General features: G+C 41.8%; 1 protein-coding gene across 1 annotated transcript; it reads left to right on the top strand.

The window, feature by feature from the left end:
- The first annotated feature begins 5,684 nt into the window (after positions 1-5,684).
- Positions 5,685-24,817, top strand: fam160a2 (family with sequence similarity 160 member A2). The gene is given in 13 exon segments (XM_034128687.1): positions 5,685-5,996; positions 8,817-9,293; positions 11,376-11,780; positions 12,197-12,427; positions 16,333-16,578; positions 17,482-17,649; positions 18,638-18,717; positions 18,905-19,074; positions 19,266-19,639; positions 19,641-20,658; positions 20,765-20,943; positions 21,292-21,454; positions 21,874-24,817. Coding segments are annotated over 12 exon segments (3,474 nt in total). The 5' UTR covers positions 5,685-5,996; positions 8,817-9,164; the 3' UTR covers positions 22,185-24,817.

Below are 24,817 nucleotides of genomic sequence, written 5' to 3'. Positions count from 1 at the left end.
AATAGTCAAAAACATATATTTTTATAAATTGTAACACGTATTGTAGTAAAACATCTGTATTAATGGCTTACAGCTGTTGTAGTTAACCTCTTCATGGAACTGCACTGAGAAAAAGCCCTGAGTATAGTGTAATGACAGTAAATATCATTCCATTTTATTTTAATATTACGTGATTTTCCCTTTTTGTCAAGTGACTCGGTATGCGTACATACAATAACGCATCATTAAAATAATTGTATGATAATTATCAGAATATTCCATTTTGTCCATACTGTATGGGGGGGTGGCGCAGTGGATAGACCCTTGGTGTTGGGATCAGGGGGTCACAGGTTCAAACCCCACTGCAGTCAGCATGTCGTTGTGTCCCTGGGCAAGACACTTCACCCCAAATTGCTCCTGTGGGGATTGTCCACAGTATTGAGTATGTAAGTCGCTTTGGATAAAAGCGTCTAACAAGTAACATGTAATATTGCCTACCCCTGCTTCCTTGTAAGGTCCTCAATATCTGCTTGTAGTTTAAACTCAGATTTTTAAAAGAAATCAACCATTTAAGATGCAAAAACAAGAATATAAAGTTGGGGGAAATTCTGTTACTGTGGATTTAAATGCTCACTACTAAGGTATATTAGCTAGATTAAAAAAATGTCTTCTCTCCTCAGCAGTAATAAAGTCTGAATTAACGCCATGAGTAAGATACATGAATGACTTACTTGACTTTCAACTTTTGATCCAGATTGGTGTTTGGTTTTGCTTCGTCCTTGACTCCATTTTCTCCATCTTCAGTCACTTTCTTACCCCGTTTCCAACTGAGCAGTCTCTGCCACTGGTTACCTCTGATACTTGCACCACCTGTTTTATCCATTCCCCAAAGATTAGCCGTAGACTAACACGTTTTTCTAAGTTAACATGGCCTTTGCATTTGATCTTGTCCCGACCTGCATAAGAAATGTAAAATATCGGACAATAATTTATACAACCTTCTGCATCAGGTTGTACTCTGTGGTTCACCTAACAACAAACCAGGTGTACCTGAGCTCTGCCTGGTGATGCAGGTCTCCATGGAAGAAAAGCACAACAGATGTCAAGTGTCCTCTGGGAATTCTTTCTTCACCTAGAAAAAACAGAGAGGTCTTCCTCTGCACATCGTACAGGCAGTGAGTGACAACACACAATAACTGGAGGATAGAGCGCAAACTATATGTGCCACTGTCAATAAACATATACATGCAATGTGTGTGCAAAAAACAACACATTATTTCTGACCAAAAGAAAATGTTTCCAATAACTATTAAAATAAAAAGGAAAAACAAAATATGTATAATTAATTTACATTTGTTACACAAGTTGAACATCAAGAGCGGAAACGTGAAATGAATAGCCTGATTGCAGAATTTCTTCATTCAATTTACATGTAGGAGTACTATTCAACCTGGGAGCCTAAGGATTCAGATGGTGTTGTAGCATTAGCATGAGGGTTAGCTCAGCGTGGGTTTGAAACTTGAGACTCCTACAATATCTGATGCCTTAGCCATGGTTTGGTCTGTTGTTTTAACTGGTCTTTTGACTGTGTGCGGTTTTGAAATTAAGATGTGGGCATTACATAAAGCAGGTAGGATCTAATAAAAGACACAATTGAGTTGCCTTAGGGGAAATATAGCATACAGCTCTTTTTGAAAGGATTTCAAACCTTTATTTATCCAGGTTGTATCCCATTGAGATCATTGACCTCTTTTTCAAGGGAGACCTGCTCAAGTAGGTTCCACATGAAACATTAAAAACATAAACAGAACAACAAAAGGACATCATACATTAGCATTACAGGGATTACAATTTACATAACTATCCACATGCACAGGTACCAACAGCTTCCGATTGAGTAGCATCCAACCGAGCTTTAAAAACATTGAGTGGCACCAGATTGCTCAGTTTCCATTTTAATTGCAGACTATTCCAGGACAGTGGAGCTGCGCATCTAAATGCTATCTTCCCTAAGACAGTCCTAGCAGTTGGCACATTTAATAAAACCACAGCATGCGATCTCAGGCAGCAGCCACTTACAATTCGCCGTGAGATCAGGGAGCAGATGTAGGATGGAAGTTTCCCTAACATGGCTTTATATATAAAAATGTACCAGTGACTGAGCCTCCGTGCAGTTAGTGAAGGCAGACCAGCCCTTGCATACAGGGTACAGTGATGGGTTAATGCTTTACAGTTTGTCACAAATCTCAGTGCACTGTGATACGCAGCATCTAACTTGACCAGGCAATTGGCAGGTGCATTCATATAAATCAAATCACCATAGTCCAGCACAGGTAAAAAGGTCACAGTGACTAGCCTTTTTCTGGCCTCGAGCGAGAAACAGGACTTGTTCCTGTAGAAGAAACCTAGCCTAACCCTCAGTTTTTTAAGCAGGTTATTGACATGACATTTAAAAGTGAGACAATCATCAAGCCAGATACCAAGGTATTTGTAACAGGCAACCACTTCAAGTTTTATTCCTTGCGTAGTTAAAATATCTAAAACAGGCTCTGGTGTCTTTTTAGCTTTTGAAAAGAGCATTACCTTGGTTTTATCCACATTTAAAAGAAGCTTAAGCGCTGAGAGCTGAGTCTGAATAATGTTAAAAGCAGCTTGCAATTCAACACCAGCCTCCTTAATGGAGGGACCTGCACAGTACATAACGGTATCGTCCGCATAAAAATGTAAGGTTGCTCCATCGACATTTTCACCTAAACTATTGATGTAGATGGAGAATAAAAGTGGACCTAAAACAGAACCTTGAGGAACACCATTAGTAATGTTTAACCACTCAGAAGACAGCCCATCAAAATGAACACATTGGGACCTTTCAGAGAGGTAGTTCACAAACCACCCCACTGCATGGCTGGATATGCCAATACTGAGTAGCCTCTGCTTTAAGATGCGATGATCGACGGTATCAAACGCTTTGGAAAGGTCAATAAATAGAGCTGCACAGCTCTGCTTATTATCTAAAATACTCGCCACATCATTCACCACTTTCATTGTGGCAGTGATGGTGCTATGTTGCTTTCTGAAGCCTGACTGATGTTTAGACAGGATGTCATTTGTACATAAAAACACCTTTACCTGCTCACTCACTAGGCGTTCAAGAACCTTAGCCAGAACTGATAATTTCGAGATCGGCCTATAATTATTTAAAACAGTTGCCTCCCCTCCTTTCAGCAAAGGCAGGACATACGCTGACTTCCACAATTTTGGAATTGTGTTTGTGCTGAGGGAGAGGTTAAAAAGAGTAGTGAGAGGTGGAGCAATAAAATCTGCAGCTATCTTTAAAAAGAAAGGTTCTACGTTGTCCGGGCCAGCCGGTTTCTTAGGATCTAACTTGGTTAAAGCTTCACGAACAACATCAACAGTAAAAGGAGTAAAACTAAAAGGGTTTTCCAAAACACGTTTTTCAGAGTCACAGACTGTGGTGTTCACAGAAGCAGAGTTTGTCACAGAATCAAACAGAGAGCCACAGGACACAAAATGCTCATTAAAACAATTTAACATAGTGGCCCTGTCCGATATAGTGCCTGTTGCTGTAGTAATGCACGGAGGTAGCTCATTACGGATATCACCGGTGGATATCGATTTTATGGCTTTCCAAAATTTTCCAGGATTATTCAGGTTCTTTGTGGTAACTGACAGATAATACTTAGACTTAGCACTTTTTATTTGTGATGTGAAGCTATTTCTGAGCTGCCTAAAGCGTAGCCATTTTACCTCTGAGCCAGATTTCCTAGCCTTTGCCCAGGCCTTGTTTCTCTCATGTAGGAGACTAGATAAGTCAGCAGAAAACCAAGGATTGTCTCGTCCCTTCACTCTAAAAGTACGTAGGGGTGCATGTCTATCTATAATTTCCATAAAACCAAGATAAAAATAAGACCATGCAGTTTCTACATCAGCACACAGATCGATTTTACCCCAATCAAAATCAAACAGATCATGAACAAAACCCTGCTCCACAAAATGTTTTTTGTCTCTCTTACTGATAATGCGAGGTTTAACCTTTTGGACTTTTGTGTCCCTAATTGTGGCTACAACACAGTGATCACTCAGATCATTTGCAAATACTCCCACAGATAAGTATTTATGGGGAGCATTAGTTAAAATGAGATCAATTAAGGAGGATTTATTTGGGGACTTAATGTTAGGGCGAGTAGGACTGTCTATAATCTGAGTAACATTCAGAGAGATACAAAGGTTTTTAAAATCCTCTGACACAGAAGTTAACCAGTCCCAATTAAAATCACCAAGCAGCACTATTTCCTTGTAGTCAAGTTGAGATAAAAGTTTTGCCAATGAAGATAAAGAGTCCTTGACAGCTGAGGGGGGTCTGTAGCAGCCCACCACCATGAGCTGTTGACCCTTTGCTACTTCAATATTTAAGGCTAAAAATTCTAGTTGTTTACTAATAGATTTGGAAACCATCTTGGTTACACAAAACTTATTTTTCACATAAATGGCAACGCCACCACCTTTTTTAGGACGGTCGGTACGATATACACTATAACCATTTAAGTAGATGTCAGAGGCCAAAATAGATTTATCTAGCCACGTTTCTGATAAGACAATGATATCAGCATCAGTCGAGCTCGCCCAAATGCGGACAAAATCTAACTTAGGTAACAGACTGCGCACATTTAAGTGAATGAATCCAGGATGACCCAGTTGAGACTCAGAGTCACAGTAGGCCTAAAGTATTTGACCTTTGCTACTCTTGTTTGGATCAGTCTCCCCAACTCTATGAAAGTTAAATAGTTTTTTTTCAATTGGAGTAGGCTTTAAAGGTGCATGTGTAGGATTTAGCAGCATCTAGCGATAGGCTGAAGACCAACTAAATACCACTGCTCACCCCTTCCGTCTCCAGCAGGTTTTTAGGTAGTAGCAAAACCTTTAATAGCAACACAATTGTTGACGCTAATAAACATTTATATCTGGCTCTTAAGGGCTCTGAACTTTCAGAGCAATTGAAAGTACATTTGTTATAAATGTTGTTGTATCCACAGAATACAAGGATACCAAGCAAAACAACATTGTGTGAAACACGCACAGACACAGAAATGAATAAATATATAAATGTAAGTGAAAATACATTTAGAAATACATTAAAGATATACCGTATAATAATGTATGTTCTGTTTTATTCTCAACTTAAATGTATTTATTTCCATATTTATTTAATTTTTCTTATGTTTATTTATTCTTGTACTTATTTCCACATTTATTTATTTCAGGTTTTTTTTCCCAAAATTGTATTATTGTATTATTGTATTCCTGTATTTATGCATTTTCATGTTCTGTCCTCCATACCTGTGTGCTCGTTGTGTGTGCATACAGGTACAAATTCATTCAAAATCACATCACACCAACACGTATAGTTGGGTGTTCATTGATAAACCACATTGGTGGTCCAGAGGTCTATGCACTGGTTTTTCATGCAGGTGCTTGAGGTTCAACATCAAAGGGAGGGGAGGGACATCTTTTGTCTTCTGCTATGCTGATGTTAAATCTGGAGAAATTGTCCTCACCACTTTTTCTAACAAAGTGACGCCCATGGGTCACAGTGTTTACTTCTTATTTGTGTCACTTTAGCACCTTCACACAGCAGAAGAGCAGCGTCGCTGTGGGTGTGAGTCAGAGAAGTCGTGTGGGAGGAGTTAAAGTAAGATGGCTGCGGGAAAAGGAAGAGTGTTTGAGAAATCATCAAATGGGATGTTTATCAGTCTCTAACAGGATGCACAGCAGCCCGAATGAAGGAGTGGTTAATGTGTCAGCTTCGCCAGCTCAATATTCTCTAGCTCACCAGTTGTCTCCAGGTCACTTGAGTGCTGCTCATCCGTTTACTGCTCTGACATTGTGGAATTCATTAGCAGCTAGTCGTGAGCAACCAGCGCTAACTCACTAGCAACCAGCTAGCAGGTATCCGTGGAAATCAGGAATAACTGTTGAGAGTCCTACAAATAACAAAGGTGAGTGACTATTTTACCACCTTTTAAAAAGACACTTCAGCTCGATGAATTAAAGATAAACATGGTTGACATTCCTAACATAGCTAATTATCTGTACCAAGTAGCTGTCCCGCTACATCATCTCGCTATTGAAATGCATTGATTGTTGTTTTTCGGCGGACCCCAGCGTAAGCCGCTTGTGTTGGATAATGTGAGATCTGGCGCTTGGTGATGACTAAAAGATCCGGTTTGAAGCACAAATGCTATTAAGATGACGTTAATTAAATAACCGGTTGAAATGCAAGGTCGTCCTTTTTGGTGTTTGAGAGCTAGGTGCGCTAACAGCCTGTCAGACTGAAGGGGACACATGACCCAAAACACCGCAGTGACTGATGGCTGACTTGTTATGATACAATATGGAACAGCCTGAATTACCAGACGATAATGGGTTTTCCTGTAACTTTGCTTTGGAAGTCAATTCTGCTTTAAAAAAATTGTGTGGTTTCTTGATCAAAGGCACATCGCTTAAGTTATACTCCTATCAAGTACTTGCATCATGTGTTATGATAGAGATATTAATTTACTCAAGTTTAGTGTAAGATATTGAATGCCAAGGTGCTTTCTGAAATGTGTCTGCAGCACAGTCTTCATATCCGTTGTAACAGCTGCTATGAAAAGTCACTGCACCTACCAGTGCAAACACAGATGTGATCAGTGTCTAAATGTTCTACATTAAATACAAATAGGGACAGAAGTAGAAATGTGAGGAAGGTGAAATACTGAATGTTCCTGAGAGCTCGGAGCTCTGAATGTTTTCACGCCTGTGCACACCTGGACAATTGCTTCAGAAAGCAGGTGTGGCTCTCTGTCAGAGAAACTTTGGAAATAAACGTGCTTCTCCTTTCAGTCCATCTGAATGTCTCAGAGTATTTCTTGGACTTTAGACATTTTGGTATGAGATAAGTCAAGACGAGTTGTGGTATGGTGTGTTCAATCACTAACCTTTGACAAACTCTGTTGTCTTTATGAAGGCAGCCTCCCCTTAGTGGAATCTATAGTTGAACTTTGAACTCATTTTACAGGTGGTTTTATTATTATGCTGTGTGACTGTGACGTGACAATAAAAGACACTTAGCATTTCCGCATGTGGTTTAGAAAGTGTTGCATGTTTAAGCTGAGGAAGACTGGCCTGCGTGCATGTAAGGTAATTACATTCATGGTGTAACAAAAGATTGAATTGTCAGGAGGTAATTTTGCTGTGTAGATACATTTCAGTTTTGAGTCTTGAGTGTATTGGTATGGTTTCATTTTATTCTAAGAAAAGTATTCGCCGGGTAACAACGCTAAAGAGAACTTTGACTCACCTGTTCAGAGCTTGTGAATCATTAAAGGAAGCTAAGACGTTACATTTCTCCTGCATTCTTCAGTGTAGTCGGACTGTAGATCATCAAACGGCAGCTTTATGAGAAATGTAAGAACAGAAAAGCATGTTGCGTTATTGATTTAGGGGGGCCATCCGACCTTTATCTGACCTAAGTCCATGTCATGTCATGACTTCAGTCAACATCATGTGGTGTTAAATAATAAAAAATAAATCAACTTAAACGTTTATTTATATATGCTTCTTAATAGCAGTCTGGCATTGAACTCAATAACCTGTTGAACCTTTCCGGACCAGTGTGGTCCTATGGATTATTGACTAGCACTAACACTTAGAGGATGAAAGCCAAAAGGTTTATAGCAATAGCTATATTATTCCATGCTTAATGGACATTACCTTAGAACTACATTTTCTCCAGAGAATCAGGTTTCTCCTGCAGTTAGTACTTTGGTAACTGCAACCTGTTGTGGAATATGCAGAATATATATTAAGTGTTTGCTTGAAGGTTGGACTCAGATGTTGGGTCCCAGCAAAAAAAGGCATCAAAACATCCAAACTACTCTCGCAGCATAATCCGCTTCACCACTGTACATCTGTTTAGTCCTTTTCAAATAATCCCCTCAATAATACATTATGCACGACTACTTCCGGCAGATACTTTTAGAAGCTCTTAAAATGTGATAGCCCACATTAGTGTTTTAAGCTATGCTGTGGAAAAAGCTGTGTATGTTTAACAATTCTAACAGTTATTTGAGATATTTTTAACAGCATGTTTTCCACAATTGCTCGCCATCTGGTTATTGCAGATAGTCGACAGTAACACCATCACTGAAATGCAAAGGTGTCACTGGTTTTTGAGGTTTGATCTTAAACTGTCCGTGCCTGTTGCTTCACCATGACTGCTCTCTTTTCTCTTTACTACCATGCGATTATGCAACACTGAAAAAATTCAAATACTGAACATACTTTGGTTGTCGGATATAATCACTCATGTCAATTGTTTGAGTAAAACTTTAAGCAACGAAAAGCAAGCATCTCAATTTGATAAATAATTGTAATCATTAATTTGTCTCTAACTTTGATAATAGGCAAATGAGTCAAATTTGCATGAACAGGTCAGACAATTACTTTATGAGCCTATTATGGACTGGATGTAGCTTTTTCTAGAGAGAGGCCGACTGGTTTCCCTGGTAACAACATACTGTAGAGGCTGACTAATGTGTTTGTTTTAGGAAAGCACACACACACACAAAAACACAGACGCTCTTCAGCACTAATGATAGATTTCTGAATCAATGGCTGTTTTAATTGTGTACATTTTCTACTTAGTTGGCTATCACTTTCATATATCTGACTGTCTGAGACCATTGTGTGATATATTGCTAATTATTGAGTAGAGAAGGTTAAGTTTGTGAATATATGTTTACATGCTGTTGTGTTGTGTGTTTTTATTTGCTCAGCCCAGAGAAGGTCCTGACTGGCTATGGAGTGGTGTTGGCTTCAGACTGGATGACAGCGTCTACAGGGGGACAGGGACATTCTAAAGCAGCAGCGCTTCTCCTCGCCGTACTCTGACTGGCAGTGACAGCTCGTCTGCACTCCCTTTCCTCCTTCTCTCTCTTCAGATACCCTCCCCTTCCTCCCCCTCTACCCCCCGTATCCCTCTCCTCCTTCCCACATCTTTTCCTTTCCTCAACTTTTTCTTTCTGCCTTCTCTTGCTACGAGAGTCCGACTTAAATTTTACATTTTCTCTTTACTGGAACTCCGTCTCATCTTAATAGTTCTTGTGACTCTTACTGAGTGTAGTATGAGCTGGCTGAGCAGGTTGAACCCGCGGGGTCCTGGGAGTCGGTCGGGCCGCAGCGCCGCCCCCTCCAGCCCCTGCACTGCCGACCCGGAGACCTGCCTCATGGTGTTTGAGAACCACTGGAGACAGGTGAGCTGGAGACACACCCTTCTCTTAAATTCTGATGAAATTACATATTTTGTTGCGGTTAAAAACATAGTGTTCTTTTTCATATAACCTTTGAGGTAATGACATCTCGGCTATACTATAAAAGGTTACTAAACAATCCCCCTGTTGCAATATTATCCAAATCCATCAGTGGACAAGCTATCTGATCTTAATGTGTCATCTGGGGGCATTCACACATTTACTTCGAGCTGTACATTTGTGATCCGTTTACAAAAGACGCATGTTAACGCTGGGTATTAAAAGGGGCCAGTCATAACTTGCATCTTGCCACACAGGCAGGTTACACACACCTTAGATCCAGTGTGACTCATATGCAAATATTTTCAGGTTTTGTTTTTGGTTGAGCAGCACACCGACGCAAAAGAAATGTTCAATTTTGGTTGCAAGTCAATGATAGAGAGCCCGTTAGAATTTAAAGGCTCTTTCTTTATTTTAGTGAATGATTATCTGTTTAGACACCAAGTGTGTATGTTCACACATTCAGTTGGCTGTGCCAGTGCTAATGAGAGCGGTCAGTCAGTCAAACACAGTGTGACTGGCTTATGTCCAAACACCGACTGAGTGTTTTATGGGTTACACAGCCTTGCCACTGCCTGCATTTCCTGAGGTTTGTTTAAGGCTTATTATTATTCTTTAAATAAATCTAGATAAGAAGCAGACGGTATTCTGTCATATGTCGCAACTGAATTGCAACATCAGCACAAGATGTAATAGTAATCTCTACTCCTACATGTCGCGACATGATTCCTAGTACTGTCATGCACGTTTTTGGTAAAACAGGAACACCCTTTAAAAAAAAAATGTATCAAGCCTTTATGCATTCATAGTTTGTAAAGAAAGGTTAGAGGTATTCATCTTTATAGTACAGTTACGGGCCGTCTCCACGGCAGCGTTAAAAAATCTTGAAACGCTTCTGCCCATTCACTTTGAATGGGGTGACGTCACTTTTTTTCGCTTTCGCCGAAATGCATTGTGGGCAGGCGAGCGGAGATTCTCAGGATTTTCAAGATCCAAAGTTGAACAATGTTCAACTTTTGAAGCTGAGGAGGAAGCGTCAGCCAATCAAATCCCGTGTACGCAAATCTGACAGTTCAAGCTCTAGCCAATCAAACGGCGTGTATGCTGGGAGAGACATACCGCAGATCATTTCCTCATATTCCAAAAAATGGAGGAGAAATTAGCGGTAGCGAATCAATCACCCGGTGCTTTATGACCAGACCTACCGGGATATAAACCGGAGGAGCCAGGCATGGAGGGAGGTGGCAGAGACAGTGGTATGTTTTCGCCTGTTTTGGGGAGTTTATATCCAGTTTACTTCGGGCTTTTTGGCTTCGTATGTCGCGGGCGGGAGATTCATGTGATTGGTTGATCGCAAAAAAATCCCCAAGCTTCAGATACGCCCACCTCCAAGATTTTTTTAACGCTGCCGTGGAGACGGCCCGTTACACCTAAGTGGATTTGAGATAAATGTGGTTTTGTGGGAAAATGTGTTTTTAAAAATACAAATTTGTGTTGTGCAACATTCAACACATTAGTTCTGGCTTCTTGCTCATACATTCAACACAAAGAAGCACATCTCTTATTTGCACCAGCTACTTGCATATCTGCAAAGTCATCAATGCAATGCCACGCTAACTGGTAGACCACTTGATAAATGTTGCGAAACCTCTCATGGACATTACTTTTGTCCTTCCACTATTGACATTTTAGAGAGCACTACAGTATAGATCTCACACTCAGAAACATGACACCTGAAAGAAATGGCAGACAGTAAACAAAGTGGTTTCAGACACAGCCACAGTGGGAGGGAAAAGCCACTGAAATTGAAGAAGCTAAATGGAAATCAGCCATCATGTCATATTTTAATCCTTTTGCTTTTCCTACTATGAGATGTCCAGATGAATGAATTAAATCAGTGTGATGACCTTGCTGCTGTCATTCTGAACTGGTTCCTGTTAGTTCTCACTGGTGTTACTTTTTAACTCCTGAAACAATGAGATCAGTGCTAAGAGTTAAACATGAAATCACTGTACCTTTACTCAGGTCTCGTGGGTGTTGGAGCAGCAGGAACCTTCCTCCTCCAGCGATGACCTGACGGCAGTGAGGAATCACACCGACCAGATGTTGTGTCTGCTGGCAGAGGAGCGGCCCGCTGAGAGCCCAGAGGGCGTGGCCGACGTGGCACCCATGGGCCCCATCCTGGAGCTGGTGGTCACCGAGAATATTCTGGAGTCTCTGGTTCAGTGGCACCTCCGCCGCGGCCTGGACCCAGACAGCCAGGGGGCGCTGCTCAAGCTGTTTGAGATGCTCATCGGACAGTCCCAGCAGCCTCTGCTGCAGCACACGGCCGTCCACCACCCCCTGCTGAGGCTGCTGGGAGCTTGTGCTGACCCAGAATTAGGTTGTCCTTTAGCTCTGGAAAACAGCCTGGTGCTGCTGCTCAACCAGGTACATTCACCTTGAGGCTATATACTTATCTTCAATGTCTAAAATAATCTAAACATAGAGTTGTTCGCTGCTGGCCTTCTTTCTACATCAGCAGAATGGGAACTTGACTAAGACTAGATACCCAAAACTTTACTTTCCGATTAACATTACAATGATTAATTCGTCCTGACAGTCAGAAAGGAAAACTGACTGACTGAGTCAGACTTTAATTTGAGTCAATTCCAGTAAAGCACTTACAAGGGAGGTTTGTGCTGCAGAAAGTTCATCCTGCTAATTTAGCTGCAATATGTATGTTAAAGGAAAAAGGAAAGGAAATGTTACATTTTTAGACTTGGTGCACATATTAAAACCATATTTTGTATTTTGGAATATACTCAAGTACTGTTCATAATTGTGACTCTGTGAATCCTCCCCAGATCTGTGTGTCCATGGCCCGGCAGCCTGTGGTTCTGGAGATGTTGTTCCGGGCGGCTCCAGCTCAGCAGGGCTCCACCAACCTGCTGATTTTCTCCCTCCTCGTTCCCTTCATCCACCGGGACGGAGCCATCGGACAGCAGGCCCGGGACGCGCTGCTGCTGGTCATGGCGGCCTCGGCCAGCCACGAGTCGGTGGCACGCTACATCTCTGAGAACTCCTACTTCTGCCCAGTGAGTAATGATGCTCTTTAAATGTGCTCTATTTAAGACTTTAGCCAGTTAAAGGTGGTCTTGGGTCTCTGCAGCTTCTGTATTTGCTCATATAGTAATTTGTATTGTCTTGAGGTTTTTTTACATTGTTTAAAGTGCTTTGTTTTTAGGGGAAGGTTTGGTCATCTGTCCTATAAAAGATCTGTGTGAGAAATTGGGCTTTACAAAAAATGGACATGGCTAATTCCAGGCGCTTGGTTATACATTTTGTTACATATATTCCTATACACTACGTGCACTAGTCACAAGGTTTTATTTTCAATTTGAAACAACAAAAAAGAGTATAACTTGTCTTATATTATTGTTTCCTTATTTATTTCCTGGTTTTGGTATCTTGGCATATTTTTGATAGCTGAACCTATTTGGGCAAAATCTATCCTTATGAAAACCCCTTAGGTGGCCCAATGGGAAGAACAGCTTTATTATTAAAGCATTTATGAATTATCTTGTTCAATTGTTAATAACTCACCAAGTCAGGCAGCGATCCGATCATTTGGGGTTGATGGTTTATTAACGTCCTCAATATCCTTTCAAGATTTCAGTTTCCAATCACAAGGTATTCCACCTGGGCTCCTTTGAAAGGGAAAAGTTTGAAAATGTACTGCCTGTCTTTCTCTTTTCTTTCATTATGTTCATTTTTTATTCTCCTCTTACCTCGGCTGACTTACCAGTAATTCATATTACTATGCATACATTATCAAACTTGGCTTAATTATTTATAGGCTAGTCAATTTAGGCTTTTACGGGAAAGGGCCATCCGTTTTATTTACACATGGATAGGACCTACTCTGTTATGATGTGATGGTTACAGACAGCTTATAATGTGGGTGTGAGTGATTCTGATGCATCAGTGATGGTGTGTGATAATGGGAGGGGGAGGATGTGACTTTGCACTCTGACAGACCTGTTCATCCTTATCTACTTCCTATCAGATCTGCCTTGACTTCCTGTACACATCTTAAAAGATAACCACTAAACTCAAAACCCATGAGATTATGATGGTTAAGATAAACGGAACATATGGACTTCTGCATACTGCTGCTGCTTTACACATATGAACAATGTCTAAACTACAAGAATACATGTAACTTCTAGATAAAATACAGTTAAACAATCAGCGTCAGTTTTGAAACATTTTAATTTAGTCTCCAAACTATTCAAAAGATAGAAGTTTGGAGCCTGGCCTGCCTCTGTTGTTGTAGTTTCTTCCAGCTGCCACTAGGTGTGATTAAAGAGCCATATTTTGCCAATTGCATTTTAAAACTTAAGTAACTTGCTGGATTTAAATGTGAAAGTGCTTCAGTACGCTGCAAAGGTTTGTCGTCCAGTCTCAACAGTTACAGTCTGGTGACACACTACAGCAACTGAGCAGCGCTTCAGCTTCCAAACTGTTTTGGGAGAGTGAACAGCGTTATTGAAATGCTGTGCTCAGTACTGTTGTCTTTCCCTCTGCCTGTTCACTCTTTTTTTGTCAAAGAGCTTGCTCAGCTATTTTCTGAGTGCCCTCCTTCAGCAGATCCACTCTGACCTATTGACAGGCTAGAAGGAACAGTGTAGGGCAGTGGTTCTCAAACTTTTTTCAATAATGTACCCCCTTTGAAAAAGAAATTCAGCCAAGTACCCCCCTGATCAGCGCAAAAACAATTTTTTAGGGAAAGAATGCCTATATAAAGAGGTACAGTACAGCGCTGCACCATCAGTGTCTGATTTATTAAAACAACAATATTGTAACTGAGAAACACTTAAATGCTACATTTCAAATGTTTACAATCCATCACTAAATTCATGGCAAACCAATTTTAACATCATGCAATAACGCTAAGACGACATTAGTTGCATTGAACTGATCTTTTTAATAAGTTGTTCTTACAATTTAGTGAGAAACATGGGCTTGTGCTTCACTGAGGATCTTTGTCATTCTGACAGGGAGGCAAACTGCAGTTATTACACTTTGCGTCTTGAAATATGTGTAACTGTTAATATAAAACCCACACTGCTCAAACTTCGTTACTTTTCCTAAAATTGGTATATTTATTTATTTATTTATTTTGGGGCGTGGGGAATGAAGAGAAAAAAATATATGAGCATTTTATGAGCAGGGGATTTTGACCACTCATATAAATGCATAATGCTGCGCTATACTTTGCCACAAGCCGTAAGCAACGCTTATTGTTTAGGTCCTTTTGATAAGCAGGCAGTCATATAATTAACTAGAACTAGCTAGATCTGATATATTTGGACATAAACGCAAGTGAAGTATAACCGGACGCGAGAGAGAGAGATCAGATCATAACAGAGAACACGCAGGTCTTCCGGATCACAGCTCCGCCGCTGTGACGGACCGTTGAGCAGAGGAAAATACACTAAGAGTTAGACCTAACACACGTAGCTAGTTTATCTACTTATAAATATATTTATTCTTTACTGTCGGGTCACTTATTACAGGTTCAGCGAGCTGCACGAGACTGACAGGAAAAGAGAGCACTTATTTTTCCCATTTTATTATCCAGAATTACTGTAAACTTTTGAATAAAGTAGTTAATCTACTATTAGTAGTTTGTTTAAATGCATTACTTATGTTGTTTTTTTTCATTAACATAAAATAAATCTCACGTACCCCCTGCAGTACTTCAACGTACCCCCATTTGAGAACCACTGGTCAAGGGCCACATGCTCTTTTTTTCTGTCTGTGCATGCTCACACATTCCAATCAGCTTTGTTTGACATTTCAGATGTAGCAATACACTTTTTATAACTGTAACAACCCCCTTACTGTTTGTTACTGTAAGCTGTGCTCATCAACATTTTCTCTGTCCTGCAATCTAGATACATGGCTTTCTTTTTAATTGATTTTGATCAATGGATTTTGGGCATGTGTATATTTCCATATTATATATTTTCACAAGTCCAGCAAGCATAAATACAGTTTGATAAAGGCCATCAGCTGTTGTCAAAACACTAAGTTACATGAGGGCTTAACCTTCACATTTCAGTACCACTTTACAATAAGACTACCCTTATAAAGGATTCATAAATGTATAATTAGGTTATGAATTAGGTTGTAAACACTTTATTAATCATTAAGAACTATTTATAAACCAGTTCTATACGTCAACACAGGCTCACTATTTGGCAAGATGACTAAGCCTTATATTGGCTACTTAGCGAGAATCAACTCAGTGAACAACAGATACCAAGGATGCTGGCTGATGAAGAAGACGAAGTAAGCTAGGTAGCCAATATAAGGCTTAGCAGTACAGATACATGTGGGCTCACTATTTGGCAAGCAACCGGCCACAGTTGCCCTGTTTATCTCATGTCTTATAAAAGCTTATTAATTACTTATAAAGTGTTCACAACCTAATTAATAAATGAATTACAAACTATTCGTAAACCCTTTATAAGGGTAGTCTTACTGTAAAGTGGTACCGACATTTCTATCTATACTGGCAGGTTGTTTTTCTCAAGTTAGTTCTAATTACATATCCTGCGGTTGGTAGTTGTTGTGAGTTGCAACTGACTTTGATCTGCTGATTGTTCATTTGATAATTGATTAATAATTTCGTCTATGAAATGTCTGATCATTGTTAATTATTACCCATCACAAAGGCCCTCGGTGACTAATTAAATTACGCTCCTACAAAACGTAAAAAGTTTGATTGACATAATGGATATTAAACGATTTATTGTCTCCGGTTGTGTTGAATAAGGTTTATTTTAGTTTTTTTACTCTAGTTTTATATATTTTTTTTAATCTGGAGAGTGGAAAACCCATTTTGTTTTAAGGATAAACCTATATTTGTACACGAGGGCTGCACCTGCCGACCCACAGCTGTCTCATCTGAATCTTCTCCGCCCCTCCCCAGGTGTTGGCGACGGGCCTCAGCGCTCTCTACTCCTCTCTGCCCAGGAAGATTGAGGTCCGAGGAGACGACTGGCACGCCCTGCGGCGGGAGGACTGGATGGGCGTGTCGTCTCTCGTGCTGTTCATGAACTCGCTGGAGTTCTGTAACGCCGTGGTGCAGGTGGCTCACCCCCTGGTCCGCTCCCAGCTGCTGGACTACCTCCACAACGGCTTCCTCGTGCCCGTCATGGGCCCCGCGCTGCATAAGGTAGGAAGTGGATAGATGGTAGAAAAAAAGTTACTCTGGATCACAAATCTCTTTAAGTACTGTTCATAATTGTGACTCTGTGAATCCAAGGCAACTATTTGTGAAATAATGTTTTTAGAGATATTCATAAACTGACCCTTAAAGTAAACAGGATATGGTGGACCTCACAAATGGAAATTGACCATTTGTTTTTGGCTGCTGGAGTGACTTTAAAGTGGACCTATCATGATATATTTGAATAATATAGTGTAGGACCATACCTATATAAGGCATATTTATACTTTTTTTTTTTTTCAAAATACCAAACAGATCTTGCATTTTAGCCATGCCTCATTTTGCTCAATTTGCACTTTTTTTTAGCTCTGGGCTGATTCTGTGAGAACAGCACCACCTACAGGCCTGGCATATGTACTACAGCACTTTCGAACGGCAATGGCCGTGGCTGTCTCCTCCTGATTAGTGGAGTTGGCCCAATAGCCGTAGCGCCACCGTCCTGACGTCAGGACAGTGTTCAAATCTGGATCAGTTTTTATCAGATCCGTTGCAGCCCCTTTTTTTTAGAGATTTGGGTATGGAGGAAAATAGAGAGGGTTGTGTTTTCTGACACTTGGTGAGTTCCCTGGAACACCGGGGACACATATTCATGTATAAAAGACGTACAAAAGTGCATTTTGCATGATAGGTCCCCTTTAAGACATTATTTATTGTGTATGAATAGTTTTTCTGGAATTCTTTCAAAGGGATGAATCAGAGTGTGAGTCAAAGCAAAACATTCATACAAATAATTGGAGAAATTGCCTCATTGCTTGTTTCTAATCTTAGCCCTCCCATTCATATGAACGTGTTTGCACTGCCCTCTTTTGCAGTTTTTAAACAAATGTACTTTATTGTGTGTGTTTGTAGTCGTCGGTGGACGAGATGATCGCCAGCACCGCCTACCTGGACCTTTTCCTGCGCAGCGTGTCCGAGACGTCCCTCCTCAAAACCTTCCTGCGCTTCATCCTGCTGCATTGCCACGACAACGACACCATCCTGGACACACTGCTCACACGCATCAGCAGCAACTCGAGGGTATAAAATAGATATACAGTATGTGTGTTTTTTCTGTGATGGAGCCTCAAGGCCCCTATATGAACTCGTTATGTGGGTGAAGCGTGGGCTGAGAATAAGAATTGATTGAAAGTGTCTCCCGCAGAATACAGAAGTATCTGGTTTCTCAGAAAAAAAGATGAACAGTTAATCTTCTGCATCTACTGCCTAGTGTAGTGTAAATAGTTTTTAGTTGGTGAAACAACCCACTGTGAAATGTGAGTTCATAATCAGTTTCAAACACTCTTGAATAACCACTTTTGTTGTAGAAAATAAAAAAACAAAGATTTTAGTTAAAAAGGAAATAATTGGCTTTGTTAACCTTTGTAGTATTGGCCAGTATAACCGGGGGTGCACATAACTGGTACGCAGGTATGGCAAACATCTGAAATACGTACCGTCACTTGTCTCACTAAGCGCATTTGCGTACCGGCTGACTTGTGAAGCATTTCCAGAAGGCGCTTCGATCACTGGACGACAGAGCCGGTCGCCGTGCGCACAGACAGGGCTGCTGTTAACGTCGGTGTGTAGGCTACAACGGAATTGTGCCACAACTTCCGGCGTGAGTTCCACGCGCGTGCTCCACTAGCGCCCACCCCCACCCCTCCCGTCAACGTTCAATACCACACCCCCACCGACACGACACCCCCCCGTCGTCGTCGACGTTCGTGAAACAGAGGGGCTGAACACAGAACTTTGTGTGAGCAGCCCTGAGTACCAAACATTGTCACCTGGTACTCATTTGAGTAACTCACTAAGAAAGTTATGTGCACCCTGAGTATAACGGTGTCACTGAACACAGGATTCCCACATAAAATTCTGAAAAACTGTTGAACACACTTCCGTTACGATTATGATTTGTTTTTATAATTACCAATCTGTTTTGACCATATCATGGAAATCGGCATTTATGATTTCTCGAGATAATAACATTTAGTCTAACTGCTTCCTGTATCTGCTTGTGTTGCAGCTCTGTATGGTGTCGCTGAGCCTCTTCAGGACTCTTCTGTCTCTGAACTGTGAGGACGTCATGCTGCAGCTCATACTCAGGTATGTCTGAGTCAACGTGATCACTTTGCAAATATGTTAAATCGTTTTGTGTTCCTCTGTCCCTAAACATGTTCAGATAGGGAACTTATTGCCCACATTAAATTGACACAATAAGATAGAATAGCCAACATTGCTAATGACTGAATTTATAAAAGTTTTTATAAATATTTGTCTGGTTTGCTCCCAGGTATCTACTGCCCTGTACCCATGTAATGTTGAGTCAGCGTCGCGCTATCAGGGAGACTGACCTGTACGGAAAGTCAGCAGACAAGTTCCTGTCGCTGATCCCAGAGTGCTGCCGGCTGAACCCAGCGACCTCTGCTGAGCGGGACGAGGACAATGCATTATGGGCAAAAGGTGAGCAACAAACACCTGTGTGGAAACAACAGATTCAGTTAAGTAATTCAAGAGCACAAAATATCAATGAAGTGCTCACCTGCTGGCAAATGTCTACACATTAATGTGATATGAAATCAAGACAAACTTAGTGTGATGTGTTTTTTGTATCCCTTATGTGATCACTTTTTCTCTGTACTTTAATCCGACAGCAGTGAGCAGTCCCAGCTCAGAGTCTCCAGTCCCACCCAGACCCAGCACCCCGTCCCGCTTAGCCTTCTTCATCCGCCAACAGAGCAGCGGAGGTGGATCAGGAGGAGGGGGTTCCTCTACCCCCACCAGCATGGAGCCTCCTCAGTCAGGTCCTTCCAGCTCACGCCCCCTGTCCCCTGAAAGCCCGATGCACCAGCAGCAGACTAACACAGAATGCCTGGACTGGGATTCGGGTTACCTAGATTACCTCAAAGACTCGCGGCGAGGCATCGAGTTTTGCTCCTGGGCCTGCCGTGACTGGTCGGCGCCTTATGATGGAGAAAACCCCTCGCCAAACACAGCCCCTCCACCCCCACCTCCCCCTACCGCCCACCCCTTCCATGGCTATGTACCCGGAGCACTTCTCTCTCCAGCAGGGAGGGAGCAGTAACACCCCTCCAGGCCAGCAGAGGGCGGCCATTGTGGCAGCAGCTCGATCCGAGTGGAGCAGCTCAGAGCGGGACAGCGGCGAGTGGGACGTCACCATCGGCAAAAACAACTGCATCAGCCTCACTCCACGCTCCAAGAAACGCAGCCTGCAGAGAGAGGAGCTCCTGCCCAAGCCTATACCTCAACTCGTCCCCTCCTCCTCGTCTTCAGCCCCCCCTTTATTGACTTCCCACCCCGCCTCGTCCCCAGCGCCTCACAATCCCACCTCCACCGTCACTGTTAGCTACCAGGCCATGTATAATGGAACATCTGGCCAGAGTGACGGGTGCTCAGACAATCGAGACAGAGGACTGGAGGTAAAGAAAGTGAAGAGGGACTTAGGGGAGCCGCAGTATTTGGATGAAAACGCAAATCAAAATGGATCCCTTGTCTCCTGCTCCCCCCAAAGCTGCACTGCTCTGCCACAGACTACTTTTAGTAACAGTGAAATGAGTGATGCAAAATCGCTTTGTCCTAACCAGATTTCCTCTCCAAGCCCCGTCACCCAGCAAACGTCTGACACCAAACTGCTGACGGGCGACACCTCAAACCCACACAATGCATCCTCAGATCTTGTAGAAAGCAACCAGACTCAACAGTCTGTAGAAAGTCTCATCAAGGAGCTGCTGGAGCAGGCACCGGGGGAACCGCAGCCCCCGGGAGACTCCAACGGGCAGGGCATCAGCATCGAGGCGTTCACACAGGAGCTGAGGGAGCTGGAGGACAGGGTGAAGGAGCGCAGCAGAGCAGCCGTCCTGCAGGAGGACGCTCCCGGAGTCTCTGTGTCTTCTGAGCGGCCGGAGGAGGAACCGTCCTCAGGCCTGGAGGTGAAGCTGACGGTTGATCCAAAAGTAGAGGGGCCTGTGGTGGGCCTGTGCAGCCCTGCTAGACCCCTAAATCAACCCGCCTCTCAGCCATACACGGGTCAGACTCACATTCTTGAGCATTTATTTATTTATTGTTGTGTGTCCCCGTTTTATCCACATGCAGCTGGGCTTAAGTTAATTGTTGTCATTGTTTCTCTGTCCAGGTCCGTTCATGGTGGTTCTGTTTGCCAAGCTGGAGAACATGCTCCAAAACTCGCTGTACGTCAACATCCTGCTGACGGGCATCGTGGCCCAGCTGGCCTGCTATCCTCAGCCGCTCCTACGCTCCTTCCTGCTCAACACCAACATGGTCTTCCAGCCCAGCGTCAAGTCACTGATCCAGGTACACAAACTGGAGGAAGTTCTGTATGTCTAATGGAAGAAATTACAGTTTTTGGTCTTTTGTTGGAGGCATCGTTGTCTTCCAGCCCACCTCACTTCTTTGCTCGCTTGCTTTCCAAAAGCTTCGGGCCCACAACGCATTAGCATAAAGTTTATTTAGCATAATCCATTTCCGTCCATAATACATGATTCTGCAAATGGGTGACTAATGCTGTAAGAAAGAGCATTTCAGTTTGGCTTCAGTCAAAAGTCTGAAGTAACATTTCCGGACCAAGTAATCAGCAAACACAAGTCAGCTGCCTTTTGAAGATCACGTCAAACTTTTTTCTCCTCCTCTGACTCACCTCAGGTTCTCGGTTCTGTGAAGAACCGTATCGAGGCGTTTGCAGCCTCTCATGAGGACTTCCCTGCCATGCTGAGGAAAGCCCAGCAGTACCTGGTGGCCCGAGGCAAAGTGGACTGGACTGACTCGCCTGCAGCGGTCCCAACCCTGCGGCGCTCTGATTCATTAGGTGAGCACGGGAACATTTACATATAACGTGTGCTTCTGGTGTCTAATCGGGAAGACTAGGACAGAATGACTTGCCACTCATTTAATAAAAAAATACTAAATCAAAAACATACATAAGGATAGACATGTATAACATTTTATTAAGCCCCGACTTCATTTTTCCCTTTTGTAAAATGGATTTCATGTGGCAAAGATGTCTTAAATGGGAAAAATACTGGGAAAGTAGTCCTAATTGCCTAAGGGATAGGGTAGTTTTACAAAATAATCTAAACTCAAGTTCCACTTAATAGTTTTTTTTCAGGGCTTTCAGTCTTTTGAAAGCACAGGAAATGTAGTAGGCGACCTTGAGTTCAGTAAATGTAATGTCACATATCCTTGTTAGCACTGCACTGACTTAAACGTACTGTATTCTTGTCCCAGTGAAGAGTCGTAAACCATCTCTGGGAGACCTGATCCTTCGCCACACCAACAGCCCGACCCGGGCTCGGCACGCCGCCCAGCTGGCCCTCGCTCACGTACGGGACGGCAGCCAATCACTGCACAGCGCTCTGTTCAGAGGAGGTGGAGGCGGAGGGGCGTCTGGCCTGGAGAAGCAAGCTGAGGCACTGCGAGTGAAGAACGCCGTCTACTGTGCCGTCATCTTCTGTGAGTTCCTCAAAGAGCTGGCTGCCCTGGCTCAAGAGCACGCAGTCACTCTGCCTTTCCCCCAGGGCCAAGAGACGGAGGAATAGAAGGTGAACTCTAACCTTTCAGATCGAGCTCTTAGCTTCTTTTTCTTCTGGAGTAGGCTGTAAAAGAGTTAGATACGACTCTCCCCTTTCCAGAGGACGGACTGGAGCACTGAGACTTTTCTGTCACTGAAGTGGGTCGTCTGCAATGACAAAAGGCAGGATAAAAGAACTGCGTTTTTGTACCAAAATGGTTATAGGATACCTATATGACTGGAAGAATTTCCCTCATCTGTAAACTTATATGATATTGTGCATATCATGTATTATATTTACATTCTATAAATAGAAAAAATCTCAGTAATTGCTTGAGATTTAGAAGCTTGTACATACACATACCATGTCATGGTATAATGTGACGCAGTAAAGCCACAGATAAAATAAATAGAAGAACATATTGGTGCTAGTCTCTTTATGTTTTAGGTTGAAAGGGTGCTTTCAGGCGGCACAGAGGAGAAGAAAGTTTTGTCCTCAACAAAATCATAAAAAAACCAACACCAAAAAAAAGTTTGACAGGAAAACATTGAAAGTGTAGATCCATCAATCCATTACAAAGTGATGGAATCAGCTTTGACCATCTCTGTACGACACAGCTTGGCTCATGTCCTCTGTCAAGGACCGGCATATAGAGAAAGCTCACAGAGAAACGGTCAATCTTCCTAACAGCATCTCAATCTCCATTATCTGCACTGCTGCAAAGACTGGTCATCAATGAACGAGATGAAAACTGGAGCACACAGGTGAGGGAGAGTGCTGCTTTCTCTCCCATGAAGCAGTGCGGCCAACACAAATGTACTGGAAATCTTTGGGTAGTGAAAACCATTTTTTAATAATATGTTTTAAACGTTTGTCTTTTGCATTTGCACCATTGTATAGACATATCAACAATGTTTGGGAGTAAGTGTGTCTGTTGTGTGTGTGTGTGTGTGTGTGTGAGGGTTTATTTGACATTTTTTGAATGACTCCTTTCCAAAAGGGGACGCCAACCCTTCAGGCCATCAATAAGCCATTCACCTGTTGCCATAAAGGAGGCTGTGTGAATGAAAGGCAGCGCTGCTTTAACATTCATACCTGTAGTGCGTCATTTAGTCTTTTTAAAAGACCTGCCAGAAAAAAAGCAAGAAGGGAAAAGATTTTTCTAGGGAGCACTATATATAATTGACTTTGAACTGACATTTGTCCCTCATGAGGCATTCACTGACATTTCTTAGCACATTACATTTCATGAAGCTTATACCAAGAAATGTAAGTTTTCCGTTCTGAATTTCTAAATATTTTCTCTTTTGGATGAAACAGGCCAAAATGAAACGTAACATGCTGCTATTTTTTTTAACACTAACATCCATTTCATTCTTCCCATAGCTACCGTCTTTTCATTTTATTGTTGGGTACCAAGTATAAATGTGCATGTGAGGATGTGCCAGTGTTGTGATCGGCATTTAATTTATTTTATTAAGAAGTTGAATGAAGTTGCAGCCAAACAGTGTTGGAAGCATTTGCCAAGATGAAATGTTCCCTTTTTAATTCTCTCAACATTCAGCGATCTTTGGAAGTTTTCTCTTTTTATGAGATTCTAATGCTTTATTTTACAGGTCTGTTATTTCATTAATACCATTTTCTGTAACAACTCAACAACCTATGGGGAAATGATAAGGAAATGAAGAACCTGTAAAAGAAAGCATTACTTGTGTGACTGCTTAATTCTGCTTAATTTGATCCCTTTTGTGATTGTGATTGGTTTACTGCACATATTCGCCATTCTCTCGACTTTCAGCAGTAAAGAAGCTTCTCAAAGATTCTGCCATCCTGCAGAATCTTTGAAATTGAACACCACATTATTTCTTCCCCTGAACAAGTTGAGGCCCTGTCAGCTTTTCAAAGCCATACCCATGTTTGTAAATGAAGTACTTTATGATGCTGTAACTCACTTTTCTATGGAATTTCTAGACACATTTCGTAACACCCTCCAGTTTTAATACCAGTAGTTAAGAGTTTCTGCATGCCAGTTAAGGCAAGATTCATAAATAAATAAAAAGATAGTGAAGAATAAGTTTCCTTTTGGTTTGTGCGATAGTGCCGAGCTGAAATGAGCTTCCATACTGTAGGTTTTAGTGGTAAGTGCTTCATCCCAGATCAGCGTTTCACACTGAATGTTTGCATTTGTTAATTAAATTGATAGAGAAATAACGTCTGTGCTTTATCCACTGCCATTCATCATTCCATCTATTACCCAGTCGGGTTAATGTTTCCCTTGCACAGATTAAAAAAGAAATAGGCCAGAGGGTCTAAAGTTCCCTCACCGGGTTCCTCTACGTTTACACTCAAGATTGTGTTTTTGACTAAACTATTTTTACAAAATCTTCTGTTAAATGTGTGTCAAATGTTCTCAAAACGTTAACTTACTTGGTCAGTGTCACATTGTTACTAATGTGTTTCAGTGAGTTTTCTGTTTAAATTCATGGACACCAAAGACGATCTCTCTGACAACATTGAAAGTCCCACTGTCTCTGTGAAGAGACAACTTAATACAATTAAAGTAACCGTTAAATACAAGGGAAATATTATTAGACAGCAACATTGATAAAATTGTATTTATCAAGTGTGGTGGCGAGAAAAAGATAGAATTGATGGCCAAA

Source organism: Trematomus bernacchii, unplaced genomic scaffold (assembly GCF_902827165.1).
Source record: "Trematomus bernacchii unplaced genomic scaffold, fTreBer1.1, whole genome shotgun sequence".
Classification (NCBI taxonomy): domain Eukaryota; kingdom Metazoa; phylum Chordata; class Actinopteri; order Perciformes; family Nototheniidae; genus Trematomus; species Trematomus bernacchii.
This window is presented reverse-complemented; position numbering and strand designations above follow the sequence as displayed.